This window comes from Martes martes (assembly GCF_963455335.1).
Source record: "Martes martes genome assembly, chromosome: 16".
Taxonomy (NCBI): domain Eukaryota; kingdom Metazoa; phylum Chordata; class Mammalia; order Carnivora; family Mustelidae; genus Martes; species Martes martes.
In genome coordinates, this window is record NC_137904.1 from 40,739,153 (window position 1) to 40,759,707 (window position 20,555).

General features: G+C 52.0%; 1 protein-coding gene across 4 annotated transcripts in view; it reads right to left on the minus strand.

Moving 5' to 3' along the window:
• Positions 1-2,673: 2,673 nt before the first annotated feature.
• Positions 2,674-20,555, minus strand: part of IGF2BP1 (insulin like growth factor 2 mRNA binding protein 1) — a gene marked incomplete at both ends in the record, with an annotated part of 39,534 nt that continues 21,652 nt past the window's right edge. Inside the window, 13 exons of one of the 4 annotated variants that reach the window (XM_080827308.1) lie at positions 2,674-2,766; positions 4,257-4,370; positions 4,616-4,747; positions 6,003-6,077; positions 6,890-7,006; positions 7,356-7,478; positions 8,979-9,114; positions 9,876-9,998; positions 10,870-11,004; positions 12,093-12,374; positions 14,196-14,259; positions 16,831-16,882; positions 17,414-17,462. In XM_080827308.1, coding sequence (XP_080683434.1) covers positions 2,674-2,766; positions 4,257-4,370; positions 4,616-4,747; positions 6,003-6,077; positions 6,890-7,006; positions 7,356-7,478; positions 8,979-9,114; positions 9,876-9,998; positions 10,870-11,004; positions 12,093-12,374; positions 14,196-14,259; positions 16,831-16,882; positions 17,414-17,462 — 1,495 coding nt within the window. Of the gene's footprint in view, positions 2,767-4,256; positions 4,371-4,615; positions 4,748-6,002; positions 6,078-6,889; positions 7,010-7,355; positions 7,479-8,978; positions 9,115-9,875; positions 9,999-10,869; positions 11,005-12,092; positions 12,375-14,195; positions 14,260-16,830; positions 16,883-17,413; positions 17,463-20,555 lie in introns of all 4 variants that reach the window. The other 3 variants (XM_080827307.1, XM_080827309.1, XM_080827310.1) reach the window with 3 other exon arrangements.

Consider the following 20,555-nt stretch of genomic DNA (forward strand, 5'->3'; position numbering starts at 1 on the left):
AGGCAAGAACCTGTCCCCAAACACATTTCCATACCTCCTACCCCTCCTGGCGACCCACCACCCTAAATTAAGAATTCCTTTAGTTTGGGTCCACTATTAAAATCAATCAGATCAATCAAAAGAAGACACAAAGGAGACCGGGGGCAGGGGCGGGGGGCGGTCATCCAAGAGTCGGTCTGCTCCTTGGTCTGTTGACACAGACCAAAAAGAACAGCAAGATGGGACTGAGATGAAAATAATGGGAGAAAAAAATAGAAGAAAGAAAGAAGGAAAAAGAAAAAGATGGCAATGACAGACCAGGTGGACCTCTCTTGAGGGTGTGAGAGCAGCTATGTCTCTTCTACCAACGGAATCTTGGCTCCCATATTTCTAGACAGAGAAATAAGAGTTTGTTTTTTTTAAACGGGTATTTTTTTTAGTTATTATTTCACTCCTCGATAAAACGGAGGCAGTATTTTAAAATATCTCAACAGCACCACTGGTGGGGAAAATTGGCTGGGATGCCCTTTAACCAAAAAGGGAAAGAGGGAGGCGGACGCCAGGGGCCGGCTGCTGGGGTTTGTTGTCTGGCCCCCGGAGGCCCACAGCTCGGCCAGGTCTCTGGATCCTGGCAAGCAAGGAGTTTCCAGGAGAGAACAGTGGTTTTTAGGAATCTGGGAGTCCAAGATCAGGGCCTCCCCCGCGGGCTCGCTCAGCCCCAGCCTCCTCCCCAAGAAGCCAAACCCCGCTGCCTTTCCCACAGGGCCTGTTCTCCATGGAAAGATCCTAAAGGCTTACACTGGCTCATGTTGTAAGAAATTATGAAACATAACTTTCTCGTTTTTTTCTTTTCATTAAAAAAATAAAATATTCAAGACTATCAGCTTCTCTTTTGCTTTGCTCTTTTTTTATATAAAATATCAGCAAGCCGCAAAGAAAAAAAAAGGTTAAAACAAAAAAGGCGGGGGAACAAAAAGGAAAAGTAATTGCTGAGGTAACTTCATACCTTGAGGTAGTTTACTTCGCGCACAGCATTACCTGACTGACTCCGCCCACGTGTCATGGTTGTCTCGTGATTACTACTGTCGTGGTTGCAGTGTTGGAAGGAGGGGAGGCCACGCATGGGCTCTTCCACATGCAGAGAGGCCTTCCTCCCTTCCCAGCACACTTGATAGCATTGTCCAAGGTAGCTAAAGTGCACCACCTGGCTAATATGCATTGACAATCAGTATATTCGGAGGGGAGGCCTAACCTCATTTAACTGATGGCTGCCGTCTTCCACAAGCGCTGAACTTCCAACGGGATCTTATTGAGCCTGGTAAATTAATAAATTAAGCTTATTTACCCCCTTGTGCATAACGCTGCTGGTATTTTGAATTCTGTTCTCAGGCACAACTCCTGTCGTGCCAATGATTCACAGAGGCAGAAGCCATTGGTTAAACAGGCCTCTAGGATAAAAACAAAAGCAAATACTCTCCAATGTACTGAATATTCATTATACATGCCAGATGATGGGCTTTAGCTTTACTGGGAGCTCAGGGTTGGGTTCCACATCCCACCACCACCAAGGGAACAGTGCCGTGGAGGGGGAGTGCCCCACAACCCCTACCTCTGGGAACCAGCCCTTATAGAAGCACATGGGCTGGAGTGAGGGCACAGTGGCAGCCTTTGGGGCCACTCAAGTCCTCCATGGAACTGAGACTTTATCAAGGGGAGTCATGTCCCCTTCCCAGTGCTCATATCCAATCATTAAAATAGACTTTAAAAAAATATAAAATCTGCCTGAGAATGATGGGAATCAGGGACAGTACAGTGGTCAGCCCCTATCCCGCTGAGCATTCAGTACCACCCATGTGCACCTAGATGGGGAGAAGGACACGAATGGGGCAGGAAATCTTGGTGGGGACGTCCCGACCGAGTGGAGAAAATTTTAATCACGCCAATTTTACACCCCGGTGATCTGGACTAGACCAGCCCGTAAGGGCACTCCTTTTAAACGTGGATTACTATGTATTTTAATCGTATTCCCCCCCTCCATTCTTTATTCTTTGCTATTCCTATCGGTTGGTTAGGGAAGGAGTGAAATTAGACTACAGATGCTGGTGTGTCTTCTCCTTTGTATCAGTAACGTAAGCAAAGCAGTGCACTGGTTCCCACTTTTTCTGGTAGCAGTACAGATAAAACAATCCGTGTGACTATAGAAAAAGGCTATACAGGAACAGGCTATGTCAGGGCATGAGAATAGAGGTATTTTAATCAACGGACCAAGTAGGAGAAGGCTGGAAGGATTTTAGGGTCAAGAAGCAAACCATCCTTTGAGGCTGATTGAAACACCCCTCTGAGTGATTGAAAAACCTGAAGGAAATTTTATTTCTCTTCCCACTGGGGTCTGACCCACCCTCTCGGTGGGACCCGGAGAACTTACTTCAACAATCCACGTTTAAAAGCACCCTGAGCTAGAATCGCCATGGTGACACCCTGAGGGGCGGGCAGTGTCGGGCCAATTGGTTGGGCGTGTGGGGCCGAGGGATCAGGGTTCCTCACTGGAACGTCTTTTCTCAAGCAAGTGGGCAAACCTGATCTACATCCCGGCCCAAGTGTCCCTGATTCCCACTCATTCTCAGGCCTGCTGGGGAGAACGCGCTCTCGACTTCAGCCCGTTGTCCTTGAGTCGGTGTGACAGGGAGGGGCTGGTCACTTCCTCCGTGCCTGGGCCTGGTTACTCTGTCCCTTTTGGTGCAGCTGTTTAACTTGGGCCAGGATGTCTCGTATCTTCCGCTGTGCCATCTGCAGGAAAACCAGAGAAGAGGCCAGAGTGAAGACCCCCTTGAGGATCCCCAAAAGGCAAGGAGAGAGCCTGACCCCGGGGGAGAGAGGCCACCAGGACCTAGACACCGGCAACAAGCGCAATAGAAGAGCGAGGGTGAGCGGGACCTGAAGTTTCTCTGCCTCCCCGTGGGCCCTGAGCACCCCGGGCAGGGCGGGGGGGGCGGGGACGCCTGAGGGATGGGGAGGGGGACCCGGAATACAAACTCATTCACCAGAATTAAAAAACTGACAATAGTTGCCACACACGCTACTGAACCCCAAACAAAACTCCCGGGGTTTCCAGGAGGATGTCTGGTCAGAGGATCATCATGCAGGAGACCTCCTCACAAATCAGACTCCCCGCTATGCGTGCAAACATCGCCAGCCAAGGGGATGAAGTCATGTCCAGACACGGATTTACAAATAAAACGGTTAAACCAAAGCAATGGACAAAAGACCCAAGGATCTGTCTCTTAAGAGTCATTCCTTCTCAAAAGTGCTTCGCTAAGAACAGAGCTCTGTAAGGGAAGCCAACTGGAACAGGGGGCGCCCCTAACCACTGACCAGAATCGCTTCCCTCCATAAACGGAGTGCTCGGTTTCCTGGTTCAAGAGAAAGGTGGTGGAGGTGGGGGAAAGGCTGTGGACTCGGGATTCTTGTACTTCCCACGCAGTCGGCCGCACGTGGATGATTTACAGAAGGTTTTCCTGATTCTCATTCTAACACACGAAAAACGCACGCACCCCTGCACCCCACTGCCCACGTCAGCACTGGGAACATCCTGGCCCAGTGTGTCCTTGAATCTATCCTTCACGCTACCACGCTTGTGCAGTGAGGCTGTCACGGGGATTAAGTGAGCTATATATGGGAGCCACACGGAATGGTGCTCAGTGTATCAGACGCACATGGAAATCTAGGATACTATCGTGGCTCTTGTTCTCCGAGGACTGTGGTCACGGGAAGTTTCTTGGCCCAGGCCATACAGCAGAAAGGCCACATGGGGTCTGAGCTCCAAGCCCTCAGCCTCCAAACCCCCGCTCCTGGTGCTGCACGGTCACACCACACTGGGAACCGAGAGCCGGGAACTGGGGTTCTGGGTTCCTGTCCTGCTCTTGACTGCTTAGGCAGCATCTAGCTTAGGAAGCTGCCTATCCTCTCAACAGAAGGGCTCATGTCCAGGAGTCCCCATATCCCTTCCCGTTCCACCGCCAGAGGATTTCAGGGCAACCCCACTACCTTCCAATCAACCTTTTTCTGCCTTTTTGAGATTCAGAGCATTTGAACCTAACCCTCTTTCCAGACTCCGGGGTCGGTCCCAATGCTGGGCAGTGCTGACTGGCCCATGGAAGTGGTGTGGGGATGGTGAGTTCTGGAATGGGACAGCAGAACCTGAAGCAGGGATGGAGGCAGTCACTGTAAGAAAGCCAAAGGGACTGCACCAGCACGAGGCAGGGGAGTGCCTTATGTACCTGGCTGGCATAAAAATGCCCAATGATCTTGACGATGACCTGGTCATTCTCATCCGGAGTCTGGTCTCTTGGCACCACCACCTCGGCCGCTGTCAAATTCTGCAACTCATTTACCTGGGCGGAGTGGGGGGCAGAGAGCAGCTTAGGATGCTATTCGGAAGGGGCTGGAGGGAGGGGCAGGAGGCAAGTCCCTAGCAGGTAACTGGAGGACCCGGGAGCCAGGCCAGGGAGGAGAATTAGGTAAAGGAGCAAGTGGGGAGTCCTCAGGTCCTACGGGGTAGGGAGAAGGAGGCCAGGGCAGAGCTGTGCGGTGTGAGCACTACGACCCAGCACGTCCAACCCTGGCCCTCCAGGCTCACCGTTTTGCCACCTTTGCCAATGACTCTGCCAGCAGCGGACGCCGGCACCCGGATGTGGGTCTCCAGCTTCACTTCCTCCTTGGGACCAAAGAAGTTCTCCTCCTTGAGTTTTCCATAAATTCTTCCCTGAGCCTGGGAGGAAGAGGTCCTTGTTAATCAGCGGGCCACACACGACCGAAGGGAAGCAAGGGAACCGCGCGACCGGAGCCGCCAAGGTGCACCCAATCCCCTTTCGCCCCACAGGCCCAGCTCAACCATTTACACCAGGGGATGTGAAAATGGCCTGCAAGCAGCAACCTGTTCCTTCTGCTTCCTTGTAATGCTGGAGAGCCCTGGTAGAGTAACTGAACACACACTTCCAGGGATAATTCAGAAGCTACAAACCCCTGCAGGCTCTGGGACGATCGTGAACAAGGGAGCTGATCAAGTCAGCCAGAGGACAGGCTGCTGGACAGTCCCCACAGCCTCTAGAGCGTCCCCGTTCTCTAGCCCTGCCTAGCTCAAGAGGAGCCAACAGTTCGCTCTCTGACTCTGTGACCACCAGTTCAGGGACCCAGCAATGCAGCAGGACACAAGGAAAAAAAGGAGAGGGGGAAATTGGGCATCAAAGATCTTCCTTACTAAGGGAAGCAGGACACAAGAAAGAAGCCCTCAGCCTTCTTTCGGTCCCAGATTTCTGTTCACCTTCAGAAGTAAAGAGCGAAGAAGTCAACAGAAATGGAGTCTGATGCCAAATTGACAGCCAGCACTGCAATGCTGCCCTCGGGCACCCCCAGCTGGCTCAGTGAGCAGGGCATGAGACTCTCCATCTCAGGGTCGTGGCTGCAAGCCCCACGCTGGGTGTAGGATTACTTAAATAAATAAAAACTTTTTAAAAGAAAGTGTTATGTAGGGGCGCCTCGTGGCTCAGTGGGTTAAGCCTCTGCCTTCAGCTCAGGTCATGATCTCAGGGTCCTGAGATCAAGCTCTGCATCGGGCTCTTTGCTCAGCAGGGAGCCTGCTTCCCCCTCTCTCTCTCTCTGCCTGCCTCTCTGCCTACTTGTGATCTCTGTCAAATAAATAAATAAAATCTTTCTTAAAAAGTGGGGGGGGGGGTTGTGCTCCTGGGTGGCTCAGTGGGTTAAGCCTCTGCCTTCGGCTCAGGTCATGTTCCCAGGGTCCTGGGATAGAGCCTTCTATCCGGCGCTCTGCTCAGCAGGGAGTCTGCTTCCCCCCCCCACCCTCGCCGCCTGCCTCTCTGCCTACTTGTGATCTCTACCCGTCAAATAAATAAATAAAATCCTTAAAAATAAATAAAAATGAAAATAAAAAAAAGACAAAGATGTTCTGCAGATTTCCACTCCCACCCAACCTCGATTCCTTCTTTTGGAAAAACAAAGATGAGAACCTTAAATTGGGCTTCTGGGGGTCCAGTGATGATGACCATACGAACTTTGGAGTCAGGAGTTTCAGGAGGAGCAATCTAGAAAGGAAAGAACTGGTCAAAGAGGTGCCCCCTACCTCCACCGAGTCCTCCACCACCACCCCAATTCCACCACCTACTTCTGAGGGCCAGGAGAAGTGACAGCAAAGACCCTGAGCCCCAAGGGCACTGCCCCTGCACCAAAAATGTGATGAGGACGTGTGCGTGTTGTGTGTGTGCCAGGGACAGTCCCTAAGCAGGGCCTCCTCACCGCCCACCCTCCCGGCTTCCTGGGGAGGCTTCCGTGGGGTCTTGCTCAGAGTGGGGCACAGACAAAATGCGCGCGGTGAGGAGGGCAGGGACCACACCAGCAGAAAAGAATCCCCGTGTCTGACCAACTCCTTTAGGACGGCCGACACTACTGGATTTAGGCTTGTGAAACTTAACTCTGTTTAGTTCGTGTCTTTTCTCTCTGCACCAGACCCCAGCCAAGGAAGGCGAAAAGACAGCTGGCACCTGCCGCAACCACTGAGCGCCGGGCACTGGCCAAGCGGGGGGCCCCAACTGCCTCACTCTGTGGCACTACGACTGGGACTGCAGTCACGAGGTATCAGGGGCTGAGGGCTGAACCCACGTCAGTCCATGCCAGAACCTAAGCTCTCCTCCTAGGCTGCAACTCCTCCTGCTCCCTCCCCCGGAAGCCCGGGAGCCCCAAAGGCCCAGGGCAAGGTCAAATGCAAAGGGGACGGGGACTAGCAGAGAAAGAAACCACCCAAGAGCAGCCCCATGGGGCATCCAGGAAGAAAGGCTGACGGGGTGGAAGCAGAACGCTCCCCTCTTCCCAGGACCTGGAAGGAGGCAGAGCAGGTCACCTTAATGGAGGCGCTGGCGAAGCGCGAGAGCTGTTTGATGTGCTGTCCCTTCTTCCCGATGATGGCCCCCACCGCCTGCGCTGGGATGAACACCTGCACCGTCTCCTGCTCTGGAGCCTGCTGCCGGGACAGGGCGTGTTATCACCAGGGGCAGGGCACGGCTTAGAGCCCTTCCACCCCCCAGGCGAGTGTCCTCAAAGAGAAGGAGCCAGACACTGGGCGGCCAACATGGGCAACCCGCTCCGGGGCTCTCCCCGGGGCCAAAAGGGACAAGGGACAGTGCTGCCAGCTGCCCAGGCGGCCTCTGTAGCACCATGCCCACGGCTGGGAGCACTGCACAAGAGGGGCATCCCAGACCTCCCTTCCCTCTCTGCAAATGCCTAAGTGTCAGGCTCCCGCAGGGGACTCAACCCTAAGGGAGGCCATGGAAGGGCCCAGGAGCCCCATCAGGAGATCTTGCACCTACCATAAAGGAGCTGTAGGGAGCAGCCCCAGTAACACTGCTGGGAGGTGGTGGGACCGCGCTGGATGAAGCTGGAAAAAGACCTACGGCTGCCAGGTTCAGGCCGGGAATGAGATGTGACTGCAGCTGGGGAAGGAAGGTGAGGAAGGAAGAGGTCAGCTTGTGCTGCAGGGCCCGGCTGAACCCACAGGGCAGTGCTGGGGTTGGGGGGGTGCAAACACAGCAGAACTGGGTGCTTTTGCACAAAGCCTTCCTGCCCTTCTGGCTCTTGAACGCACACACGCACACACACGGGGTGTGGAGCTGTGAGCAATGGGACATGACCACTGGATCAAGAACCAGCAACACCAACCAGAAGGGTCAACCAGACCCTCAGATGTCCCATCTCCCCAGTGGCTTACTCCACTAACCCTGCCTGCACTGGAAAATTCCCATGAGAAGACACAGCAAGGACAGATCTCCATTAGACCTCCAGGGCTCACCTGCTTTCCTGTACCCCACATTCTCACTCTCCTTTTAAAAAAATCAGCTGAGGGACACCTTGGTGGCTCAGTCCGTTGACTGTCTGCCTTTGGCTCGGATCATGATCCTGGGATCCTGGGATCAAGTCCCACATCAGGCTCTCTGCTCAGCCGGGAGCATGCTTCTCCCTCTCCCTCCGCCACTCATCCTCATTCTCAAAAATAAAGTCTTTAAAAATGAACGAATGAATGAAAACTTAATTTTAAAAAATCAGGGGTGCCGGGCGCCTGGGTGGCTCAGTGGGTTAAGCAGCTGCCTTCAGCTCAGGTCATGATCTCAAGGTCCTAGGATCGAGCCCCGCATCGGGCTCCTTGCTCAGTGGGGAGCCTGCTTCATCCTGTCTCTCTGCCTGCCTCTCTGCCTGCTTGTGCTCTCTGTCTCTCTGTCAAATAAATAAATAAATAAAAATTAAATCTTTAAAAAATCAGGGGTGCCTTTAGCTTGGGTCATGATCCCAGGGTCCTGGGATCGAGCCCCACATCGGGCTCTCTGCTCTGCAGGAGGCCTGTTCTCCCTCTCCCACCTCCCATGCTTGTGTTCCTTCTCTCTCACTGTGTCTCTGTCAAAAAAATAAATAAAATCCTTTTTAAAAAAAGAGTTAAAAAGATCAGATGAGGGGTGCCTGGCTGGCTCAGATGTTAAGCGTCCGACTCTTGGCTTTGGCTCAGGTCGTGATCTCAGGGATGTGGGATCAAGCCCCACACTGGGCTCCACACCCAATGCAAAATCTTCTTAGTCCCTGCCCCTCTCCCTGTGCTTCTCCCCCTGCCTGCCCTGGCTCTTGTGCTCTCTTGTGCTCTCTTGTGCTCTCTCTGAAATAAATTTAAAAAATCTTAAAAAACAAATCAGATAAAAGTTATGGCCCCTCTCCTCACTGAAGGACCCACAACACCAATTTTATAGGAAGACCACAGACCTCAAAGCCCCTGATGAAACCCTACCCACACCTCAGGAATCAGATAAAGAATCTCTATTCATTAAACCTCAAAGATCTGGAGGACTGGAAATCCCAAGGCATGTGGCCTGCCCACCCCACGTGGAGGACCCCTTCTGCGCTGCCCCAGGCCCAGAGCGTCAGGGGAAGCAGTGGCACCGGGCACTCACACTCATGGCGGCCACATCGTTCTCGTAGGCCTCCCGAACCTTCTTCATGATCTCCTGCTCGGCCCTGCAGCAGTTCTCGATGGCCCCCTTCACGGTGATGGTCCTCTCGGGATTATAGAGGGTGAGGTCCTGCAACCTGGCGGGACAGCAGGGCTGAGGCACACTCCCACCACGGAAAGGCCCCCGGCTGGGCACCAGCCACAGACACAGCTCCTGTAGGCTGCGTCCCTGTCGGCAAACAGCTCCCCGTCTCTGGCCTTCAGTCTGTCACCGGAGCAGGGCAGGGGGAGCCAGGTGCAGGGAGAGGAGAACACCCGACTGAAACCCCTCGATTTGCGAGGAGTCCAATCACAGACCGCTTTTCAGCACCGGCAAAGCAAAGAGAACGCTCAGGACTGGAGGTTTCTCCAGTGGTTCTAGGCAACCCATCTGTGCTTTCGGAACGGAGCGAGTCTGGGATGAAATGAAGAGACACAGTGCTCACAGACGAGGTAACTGGTCTGCCTGGCACTGGTTCTCCCGGGAGGGGCAGGCCACGACATAGGGGAGCACACACTCAATCCTCAGACCAGGGCCTGACAGGGCCTGGTTCGGTCTGCTTCTCGCAGCCTGGCAAACACGCCTGAGACTGCCATCCCCCTCCCTGCCCCACCCCCACCCCTGCTGCAGGCTCTCCAAGATGCAGGGGACAGGCGTGATGGGCAGCCCAGAGGACGGAAGGATGTGCTCCAGCAACCCCAGCCCTCACAGAGATAACCAGTCTTAGCCACTTCACTAATCATGCTTCCCTAGGGCAGAAACTGCATCCAGCTTACGGCCCCAGTATTAAGGTTCACTACTGACACACCACCGCCCCCTGGGGCAGCCCCCTCACAGAGAGGTAACTGAGAGCCTTACGAGGAGATGGTGATCTTCGTCTCTGTGTCCTGCTCTACTTTCTTCAGATTGCGCCCTTCCTTGCCAATGAGACGCCCCACAAAGTTATTATGGGCCAGGATCTTCAGGGGAACCTCGTCAGCCCTTGGGAAGGAGGGAAAGACAAGAGCTGTTAAACGGGGGGCCACGCAGAGACTCGGTCAGCCCGCCACCGCAGACGTGGGGTTTCCAGGACCAACCACAGCACAAAAGTACTTTTGAGGGGTGCCTGGGTGGCTCAGTGGGTTAAGCCTCTGCCTTCAGCTCAGGTCCTGATCTCAGGGTCCTGGGATCGAGCTCCACATCGGGCTCTCTGCTCAGCAGGGAGCCTGCTTCCCCCTCTCTCTTGCCTGCCTCTCTGCCTACTTGTGATCTCTGTCTCTGTCAAATAAATGAATAAAATCTTAAAAAAAAAACCACCTACATTTGAAATGATTATGAAAATCAACAAATTGGTGGTTGCTTAGTGCCAGAGAAACAGGGAAGCAGGGACGAGCCACCAAGGGGCACGGGGACTACCAGAGCGACAGCTGGGCTCATTATCCTAACTGGGGTGATCGTTTCACAGGCACGTGCATATTAATACTTGTTCTACTGTTTACTTTACAACAGCCACACCACAGAATTCTGTGCAGCGTTAGAAAGAATGAGGCGGGTCATTAATTGCTGATCCATAAATGGGAAAAAAGCGAACTACAGAACACGTTCACTATGGTCTTATCTGTGCTGGAACACGCACAAGGGTGCACGCACACCTGTGCATACGCACATCCGTGGACCAATGCGCGTGCACACATGCCCGTAAACGCACAGAATCACTAAGAGGGTACGCGGGTGTAACTTGTGGGAAAAAGGACCTCATGTTTCAGTTTATGTCCTGTCTCCTCTCTATCTCCACATTCTTGCGAATAAAGTGTGTCAGAGCAGGGGAGGCGGCCATCCCCTCCTCCTGAGAAACGCTGAGTAAAAGCCTTACGTTTTGGTGTCCTTGGCTTCCTTGTGCATGATCTCCAAGATCATCTTACATGCAGACGAGCAGCCCTCCGGGGTCGAGTGGACGCTGATGGCCTTCTCCGCAGCACCTGCATTCTCCTTCCTGTGCACATCTATCCTGAGGACCACAAGGTCAAGGATGGTTAGGGGTCCCCGGTGAAACCCAGAGTCTTCTTCACCCTCCTGGCCACCTCTCCTCAACCCAAAGTACAGAAACAGCTCTTAGAACAAGTTCAAGTGCAGAAGTGGGAAGGGCAGAGAAAGGTCCAGGGGAAACCGGGCCAACCCTCTGAATGAGGAGGTGGTGGGGGACGACAGTGGCGTCTGGCGTGGGAACACAGGGCTGGCAATCAGCAGCCCACAGCTCTGAAGCTGCATTTCCCCTTCAACACTGGGTGCCCCCCATGAAACAACTATAAAAGGAAAGCACACTGTCCCAAATTAAAAGTAAATAATTAAGGATGCATTTGGAATAAGGACATGACGTGACCTGTTCTTTTCCAGAGTACCCTGATCAGCTATAAAGATTAGAGAAGAGGGGTCAACTATATGCAAATAAAAAAAAAAAGAAAGTCTGGGATGCCTGGGTGGCTCAGTCAGTAGAGCGGCTGCCTTCGGCTCGGGTCATGAGCCCAGGGTCCTGGGATCAAGTCCTACATCGGGCTCCTTGCTCAGCGGGGAGCCTGCTTCTCTCTCTGCCTCTGCCTGCTTCTCTGCCTATTTGTGCTCTCTCTCTGACAAATAAATAAATAAAATCTTAAAAAAAAAAAAAAGTCAAAATTTTAAAAAGAGATTAGAGGGGTAGCAGTGGTGGAACACGAGATGGGGCAGGATGGTGGCCTATCACTGAGGGCTGGCTTTGGCCAGGCTGCCCAGCCCAGGGGCCACCAGCAGACTCTGTGGCTGACTCACCCAGACTCGGTCTGCCTGAGGACACTTTCCACAAGAAATTCTAGAATGCCTCCTACTAATAATGGTGCAGCCCAGCCACTGCCAGCAAATGGCATGCCCCAGGCCCATTCAACCTCCCCACCAGCCCCCACCTTTCCAGGAGGCTGAGATTGGAGCAGTGACCATTCCCCTCACCCAATGAAGAGAAAAGGGAACACGTTCCAGGAAACATTTCCTGAAAGGTATATACTGAGACGTGCCCCGTGTGCGACCAGGAGGCACTCCAGCTCCCACGGCCCCGCAGCCAAGACTCACTTGGACTGGGTCTGTTTTGTGATGTTTCGTATGGTGGCCCCCTCCTTGCCGATGATGGCACCCACATACTGGGTGGGCACCAGGAGCCGCAGGGGGATATCCACTTGCTGCTGCTTGGCTGGGGCCCCCGCTGCCACAGGGGAGCCCTGGCGGGGCTGACCCCGAGTGCCAAAGCCGCCTCGACGCCCGTTCTCAGGACCCTGTGCTATCTGCTCGTCAGGAATGTAGGAGACCTTCAAGGCGTGGTTCTCCAGCTGGTGGCCATTCAGCTTCATGATGGCTCTGAGGACAGAGGGAGAATCTACTGGTCCCTCCAATCCACGCCAATCACACCAAAGGCCCTCTGCGTGTGAAGACCTCCGGGTTACAACTTGGAACACACTGAAAGCAAGGAAGATGACCACCTACCCACCACTCCCACCTCCACCTCAGAGAATTTTCCAGTCTAAATGGCTGAAAACATCAAAGGGAAACCTAAGTAAGTTATTCTCAATGAATTTCAAACTGGCTTATTAGTTGTTCCAGCCAGGAGTACGTATCATGGGTTAATGTGAGAACCATGTGCAATTCCAGATAAGTAAATAAATACAATAAACACATGATGAAAGAAGAGACTTGTTTCTACACCTGTTGAGTCTGAGCCTGGCACCTTCCATGTTTGAGGAAACTGTGGAGGGAAAAAAGAGGGGCTGGAGACAGAATGTCCTGCTTACAGCTTGGAAGCTGGAGTTTATGTCTATCTGGAATGTCTGAAAAAGCAAGCTTCCTCCTGTCCCACAGCAGGTGAAGCAGGTCAGAAATGTTAACAAGGCAGCAACAGGCCGTGGGGAGTAAGCCGGTGTTGACATGACCTTTAGAGCCAGGCTAAGGAAGGGGCAACAGGGACGTCCAGAAAATCCTGAGCCCAAGAGCCACTTAAAAAAATTTGGGCATGGGGCACTTGGGTGGCTCAGGGGGTTAAGCTTCTGCCTTCAGCTCAGGTCATGATCCCAGGGTCCTGGGATCGAGCTCCTTGTCCAGCTCTCTGCTCAGCGGGGAGCCTGCTTCCCCCTCTCTCTCAGCCTACTTGTGATCGCTGTCTGTTAAATAAAAAAAAAAAAAAAAAAAAAAAAATGCAGGCAGGGCGCCTGGCGGGTTCAGTCAGTAGAGTGTGTTAACTCTTGATCTCGGGATCCTGCGTTCGAGTACCACATTGGGTGTAGAAATAACTTAAAAATAAACTTTAAGGGGCGCCTAGGTGGCTCAGTGGGTTAAGCCTCTGCCTTCGGCTCGGGTCATGATCTCAGGGTCTTGGGATCGAGCCCTGAATCGGGCTCTCTGCTCAGCAGGGAGCCTGCTCCCCCCGCCCTGCCTGCCTCTCTGCCTACTTGTGATCTCTGTGTCAAATAAATAAATAAAATCTTTAAAAAAATAAAAAATAAAATAAATAAAATAAACTTTAGAACAAAATAAAGAAAAACAAAAGAAAACAGGATTTGAGGAAGCGGTGGGATCCAGGTACCATCAGCAGGCTAAAGGCAGCATGCTGAAGGAACAAGAAAGCTGTCAAAAGCCCAATGTGGCAAAAAGCCCGTTAACAGATCAGATATGAATGAGTAAATGCACAGACTGTACGAAGTCCGTCAGTACCAGCAGGTGAGAAGTGTAACTGCTCAACCAAAGGGCTTAAGGAGCTAGAAAGCATGCGTGTGACGGGACGAACAGGACCCTACAAGAGCAGAAACTAGGCTCACAGCATCACCCGCAAGAAAATGTCTGCCCCCGCCACATCAGAACATGAACAAATCTGTGAATCTCGCAGTTCCTCCTCACTAACACTAGATGGCGCCATCAACACGGCAAAGGACCCTGCCAGGGTAACTAGTCATCCCAGAGAAAGCCCACCTTTTCTCCTGATTTCCCACCTTTCCTGGGAAGGTCTCTCTGGGTCCCTTCCTGTCCATGATTTGCTATCAATCCTGATGAGTTTCTGAACCCTTGAGACCCCTGAACCAAAAAAAGTCTGCGACTGGCTGTCACCATAACAGAACCCAAGCAGGCACTCTTGCCTGCCTCCACATGCCCCACGAAGACCCTCCCCACCCCGCTTTCCAGCCCACTCACTGCCTGGTCTGCTCCCGGTTGGAATAGGTGACATTCACCACCGCCGTCTCACTCTCGGTGTTCACTGGGGGTGCAAAACAGAGGCCAAGGTTAGAGCAACGCAATCTGGAGATGCCACCAATGAACCCCAAGTGTCAAAAGCTCATCCTTCCAGGTTAGAAGACGTTGAATGTGTTGAAGAAGGAAAGACCTGAATGACAAGGCAAGCTACCCACCCTTGAGGCCAGTCTCTCCAGAACTAGAAAATTCAAATTAACCTTTTTGCATTTTCCCATCCGTGTCTTCCTCTAAATTTCCCCCTGGCCAGCACCTCCCAGCCCCCGACCCCACACTGAGCAACCAAACAGTGCGGTCAGCACAGCAGTTAGGCAGCAGGGAGAGCACACACACCCGGTCTGGGATTTCCCGTTTATTCTTGGGAAGTTAAACTTTGTCAAAAATCCACACACAGTAAGATCAGCAATTTACGGAAGCAAACATCCCAAACATGGTCTGTAAGCATATGGCAAAGAGACCCACTTCCGCTGCAGACCATCCTCAAGGACAGATGGACCACACGTGAGCTATCATAACCTAAGCTAAACGGGCTAAGAGGAGTAGCTACTGGGGAACCGAGGGGTGGCAATTTCCTGACTCGGTCTTCCACACCTCTTGGCAGTGAAAATGCACATTCTATCCATCATAAATTCATGGCGCCTGCCATGAATCCCATCCAAGTCCTCTGTTCTTACCATGAAACCTCTTGGTCTTCATTCATTTGATTCTGCCATATACTCTTTCCTACAGGGAGAGACTGGGCTGGACGATAGAATTCCAGGCGGTCTGAAGGCACGCTTCTTATTTTAAATTAGTAAAATTAACCAGTCTTGTGATTCGGGGTTCCCTGGGCCAGCTCAGCCCTGGGGTGGAGGACAGTGACAAAAACCAAGCCTCCACCCCCCTCACCCTGAGGATAACAAATGCTCAGTGCAGACCACTCTAAGCCCCTCTGGCCTTCATCCATAGAGCTCCCCCAGCTCAGTGGTGAGTGAGGGAGAGTCCGCAAGAACAATCTTACCCATTAAACTGAAACCCCATAATGAATGAGACCAACAAAGGCCCTGCCTTCCTGGAGCTTATATTCTAGCAGGAGCAGACAACACAAAGCACAATAAGCAAAGTCTCTAGCCTATCAGAAGTTGATGAACACCTGGAGAAATGTCAATCAAGGTTAAAGGAGGTGGTGGGAAGAGGTGCGTTTTAAATAGAGTGGACAGGGGGCGTCTGGATGGCTCAGTGGGTTAAGCCTCTGCCTTCCGCTCAGATCATAGCCTCGGGGGCCTGGACAGAGCCCCGAATTGGGCTCTCTGCTCAGCAGGGAGCCTGCTTCCCCCCCCCCTCTCTCTGCCTGCCTCTCTGCCTACTTGTGATCTCTGTCCGCCAAATAAATAAATAAAATCTTCTAAAAAATAAATAAGTAGAAAGAGACACCAGAAGACTTTCTCTGTTGTCCAGCAAAATCGAACATTTCCCATTCTGTTCTCTCCAGGGAGCGGGTGTCCCCTCCTGATATGATGTGTTAGAGCTCCCCAGTGAGCCCCGGACAGATGTAAACTAGCGTGGCCTCGGGACCTTCCTCCCAGGGAGGCTCACGCTGCGGTCCCCAGCCAGCGCTCATTCTGGCTGTTTGTCCAAGAGTAACTCAGTCATCAGTCTAACACGCGAGCCGTACGGGGCAATGGTTATCCGTGTGTCCAGCTGTGTCCCGGCATTTATGATAAAAAAAAGCCACCTACAGGATCAGAGCAGGAGAACCTGCTTGATGGACTCAGCACTTTACCTTTGTGCAGGCCGGTATTTTAATCTACAGTGATTTCTAGATTGCACCTTTCCACAGAAAATGGAGATAAGCGTTTAAATCTCGACGGGGTGATTCTTTACGTTTCTCGGAGAACTACAAACTCCAACTGTATCTTCTCGGAATGGCCAAGCTCTACCTTGTATCCAACCAAAATCATCCTCATTTTCACTCATTTCCTCTTAAAATTATTTATAACTTGAAGCAATGGAGAAACCTCAGAAATCTTAGCAAATATTATATGACCCAGACTTCTTAGTATTTCTCCTGAAATACTAAACTCACTCTTGAAACACCGCGCTCTGCCCATCGCCATGCACCCAGTAATAAAATCTTTTTTTTTAATTGACCAGACATGTAGCAGACCATCAGAGCTTTTGCAAAGAGATAACCAATTACTATTCCAGCCAAATATTAAGAATCATGAAGCTTTTAAAATGCAGGAGCTGCAGACTTCCTCGGGCTGGGTACCAATTTCCATGCTCATTCTACTGCTCAACTCTTCAGACCTCTCTTTCGACCGTGACTGACCCCTAAGAGCCTGGGATCCCATGCAAGAAATGGGTGACTTTTGCTCATTAAACAGGGAAACCCGCTCCAGAGAGAAGCAGCACAGCCAAAGCCAGGCCAACGTGCCCACCTCCCCCGTGTGTGTATCTCCCTTCATGCCATGTCTGTCTGTCTGCTTTTGGTATTCCAGGTGGTTGTGGTCATGGAAAACGAAGCAGAGCAGATCCCCCAAACTGCTCCAGCATGCACCCCCCGCCTCCCCACTGCCCATGGCCTCTGTACCCTTACCTTGCTCGCAGTTCTCCACTGTACCGTACTGAGCAAGCAGGCTGTCCAGCACCTAGGAGCACGGAGGAGAGGAGAGGAAGGCTACTCTGAGTATCCCAGGAACTGTTCACGAAGCCGGCCACTGGCCACCGTCACCCCAGAGCACAGGGGCACAGGCAGAGCCTCAGGAGGGGACTGAGTAGTATGACCTGCTGGACGTACTCTTTGTAGGGTACTGATACTGCTGGTAACTTGTCGAGGTATTTTCGCAGAAATGCACTTGAGCACAACAAAAAGGCATCCAAGGGCCTTTCTGGAAGGAGACTTGGGCCTCTGGGGTCTAAGTCTGGGGCTCCGGGAACACCCTACTCACCTCCCCAATGCCTCTCATCATAGGGACAAGCCAAAAAGGCTAACCTGGATAGTCCCATGCTGTGGAGAAGACCCAACCAACCTCCCTCAGCACTAGCATCCCTGGCAGACCCCCACACCAACAGGGTGGGGAGGGGTGGATTCCCCAGTCATCTCTGCCAACTCAGACTGGCCTGGACTTCCTTTCCAGTCTCTACTTCCCCATGTCTTGGCGTTGCCCCCAATCACTTACTTCCCAACGGAGCTGGGGTGGGATATTTCGAATCTGAATTTTCCGACTCCTGAAATCAGAGGGAACAGGATTAATGGTCATGAAGCTCTGGATGCTTTAGGGACCTACAACCTGGCAGTGTTTAACCCCCGTGTGGGTCTTTATCTCCATACCTCCTGCTCAACCCCAAAGTCTGAGAATCCAACAACGATAACCTTTGGGAATGAAGATCTGGCAGAAGGGGGCCTCCCTTCCCAGGGTAAACGATCAGTGCAGCCACCGACAGGAAGACTGAGATCAGAGGCCCGAAGTACCAGGGTACCATAATCCCCCCCCCAAACCGAACCTGCTTTGTTTGTCCCTCCGCCCAAGTCTCTCCCTCTCTTACCTTCACTAACCACCTATTTTCACCTCTTACCTCCCACGGAGGTGTCAACGTTACAGGGACTAGGAATCCAAAGCTGCTACAGAGACATCATTCATCAATCTGATACCCATTTAACTGTGCCTAGTTCAAGCTGTACTTTGTTCTAGATCCTGGCAACACGGTGACAAACAAAAGAGACAAGGTACCTGGCCTCAAGGTGCTCACAATTTATTGGAAGAGACATACATGCAAACAATTGACAGCAGGCTGGTAGTACGGCAGAGCTCAGTGTTTCTGATGCAGGTATGGATTTAAATCTCTGCTCCACTTAAGAGCACTGATCTTGGGGCACCTGGGTGGCTCAGTGGGTTAAAGCCTCTGCCTTCGGCTCAGGTCGTGATCCTGGGGTCCTGGGATCGATCCCCGCATCAGGTTCTCTGCTCAGCGGGGAGCCTGCTTCCCCCTTTCTCTCTCTGCCTGTTTCTCTGCCTACTTGTGATCTCTGTCAAGTAAATAAATAAAATCTTTAAAAAAAAAAAAAAGAGCACTGATCTTAAAATTATTTCACTTCTATGAGGCTCACTTTTCTTTCGTTGTAAAACAGGGATAATACCTATTCACAGGGTGGTTTCAGGTGATGTTAGATAATATCGGAGCTTAGCAAAGGGCTGCAAGTACTTAAAGTTTAGTAACAGCCGCTCCTGAAATACTAAGGTGGAAACACACCGACACGACATCAGGACCGCCACCTTCCCTCCTTCCAGATGCCTTCTCTTGTTTCCTTCCCATGTTTCAAATACCTCTTAAAAGTGTAATCTTCCCCAGGAAGGCTTTCAGGTTCAAGGTTGATTCCCAGGGCAATTAACTGCTCACTACCCAAATCGATGCCCTAATCCCTGGGCTTACTAACATTTCAATTGACTTGATCTTCACTGGTCAATTGTCATTTATGTCTCGGCATATCCTTGATCACAAACTTAGTTCAGGGACATGGTCCAATGAAATTCTAACGGCATGAGGGAAAACGGACCTGGAAAGCAGAAATCCAGTTCTAGCTCTTAAACTACCCAACTGGGTCTTCATCTGACTAAGCCAAGTAAGCTTCAGGCCTTAAGTGTTCCTACCGGGCCCTTGTCAGCTCCTGCCAAGCTAGAGGAGATGGGTGTTGAAAACCCAGGATGAAGGGATGCTAAGCTCTCACCGTAAAAGTTTCCCTCTTGGCTCTGTCCTAGGTCTGCTCACTCACTCCATCCCTGGGACCTTAAAGTGTCAAATGGAAACAGAAGGATCTCCAAGATCCCTTCTAGGCTGTGCATCTGGGAGCATGGAAAAGTCTTTATTGATGACATACACAAAGGAAATCTCTTCCTGGGACAAAATGACTGCAGGGAAAAGGAGGATCCGTGTTGAAGGGAATCTACACATTTAAGGCTCTTTAAACTTGGCTGGTTCATGAACCTGATCTAAAGTCGTAAGACTACACTGCAAAACAAGACAGCAAGGATAAGAACCGTGTCCAGATCCTCAGATCCCACACCAGGCCACCTTCTTTGATTCCATTCATAAGCAAAAGAGGGGGCCTGACATATGGCCTTGTGAGGGATGATGTCCCATAGAACACTCATTTTGTGCCCAAACAGGCAGAGATAATGCAGAAACCCTCACAGTCGAAGTCCAACTGTAGGGAGAATTACGGAAGAGATGGTTACACCACTGGAAGACTGAAGACACAGGTCTAGCTTGATGCCCCACGACAGGAGTCCTTCCCTCTAGCAAACTCTTGCAGATGAAAAGGCAGGGGCTGCCTGCCTGGGAGCTCAGACCAGTAAGGGCCTATAGCAACCACTGTGCGGGAGCTCAGTGTGAAGATGGCTCTTTCAAGATGGTCCCTTAGTGTAATCTCAGGTCAAAGGTCAGAAATACCCTCCTCCTCCTCCTTCAAACTCCTAGGTTTAGGGACTTTTCTTTTCAAGGTAGGGAAGAGTTGGGGAGGGGATGGGGTGAGGAAATCAAATCTCGGTTTGGGGTTTTAATCCATATCCTGAAAGCAATGGCAGTCTGGAATGTCTGGAATGTTCCAGGAGAAGGAGGGGGAGGAGGCCAGGGCCACACAACCAATGAAAGAAAAGACCTCCCGGCTGCCCTCTCCCACCCCCAAGAGGCAGAGACTCACCCACCCTCTAGGACACACACACCCAATCCTGGGAACCCCTTCAGGCCCCCAAACCTCCTTCCCACAAGCCCCCAACCCTGACACACACACTACAGAAGCTGCGAAGACCCTTTGTCTTTTAAGCCCTTGGCCTGGTTTCTATTACTGATGGTGCTACCTAATTTCTTTCAGGCCCAAAGCACGTGGGGCGATGTTGGGAACTGTACCCAGTCCTCCCCTCCCAGGACCCCCGGTGAACTCCTCTGCCCCACAAACTATGGAAGGCCAGGGGCAAGCTGGGCCAGAGTGGTATGTGGAGGGCTTGGGGGTCCAGAGAGAAGCCATGGCATTTGATGGCCCGTACCATCGTTTCCTGTGGAATCGGACAGGGCTTTTGTGAGGACTTCCAGAGATAAGCTGCGTGAATGGGGGTGCCTTTCGTGGGAGTGGGTGCTCAATCCCTGGCCCAGTCCTCAGAGGCCCACAGGCATCCAGACAAGCATGGAGGGAGACAGGGAGAAAGGGCTGGCCAGGAGCACTCTCACTGGGCGATGATAACGCAGTCGTTACAATATTTAGACGTCACTGCTGGGGCAACAGTGGGTAATACCAGTGCCTCCAGTCCCAGTCCCCTGCCTCCCCCG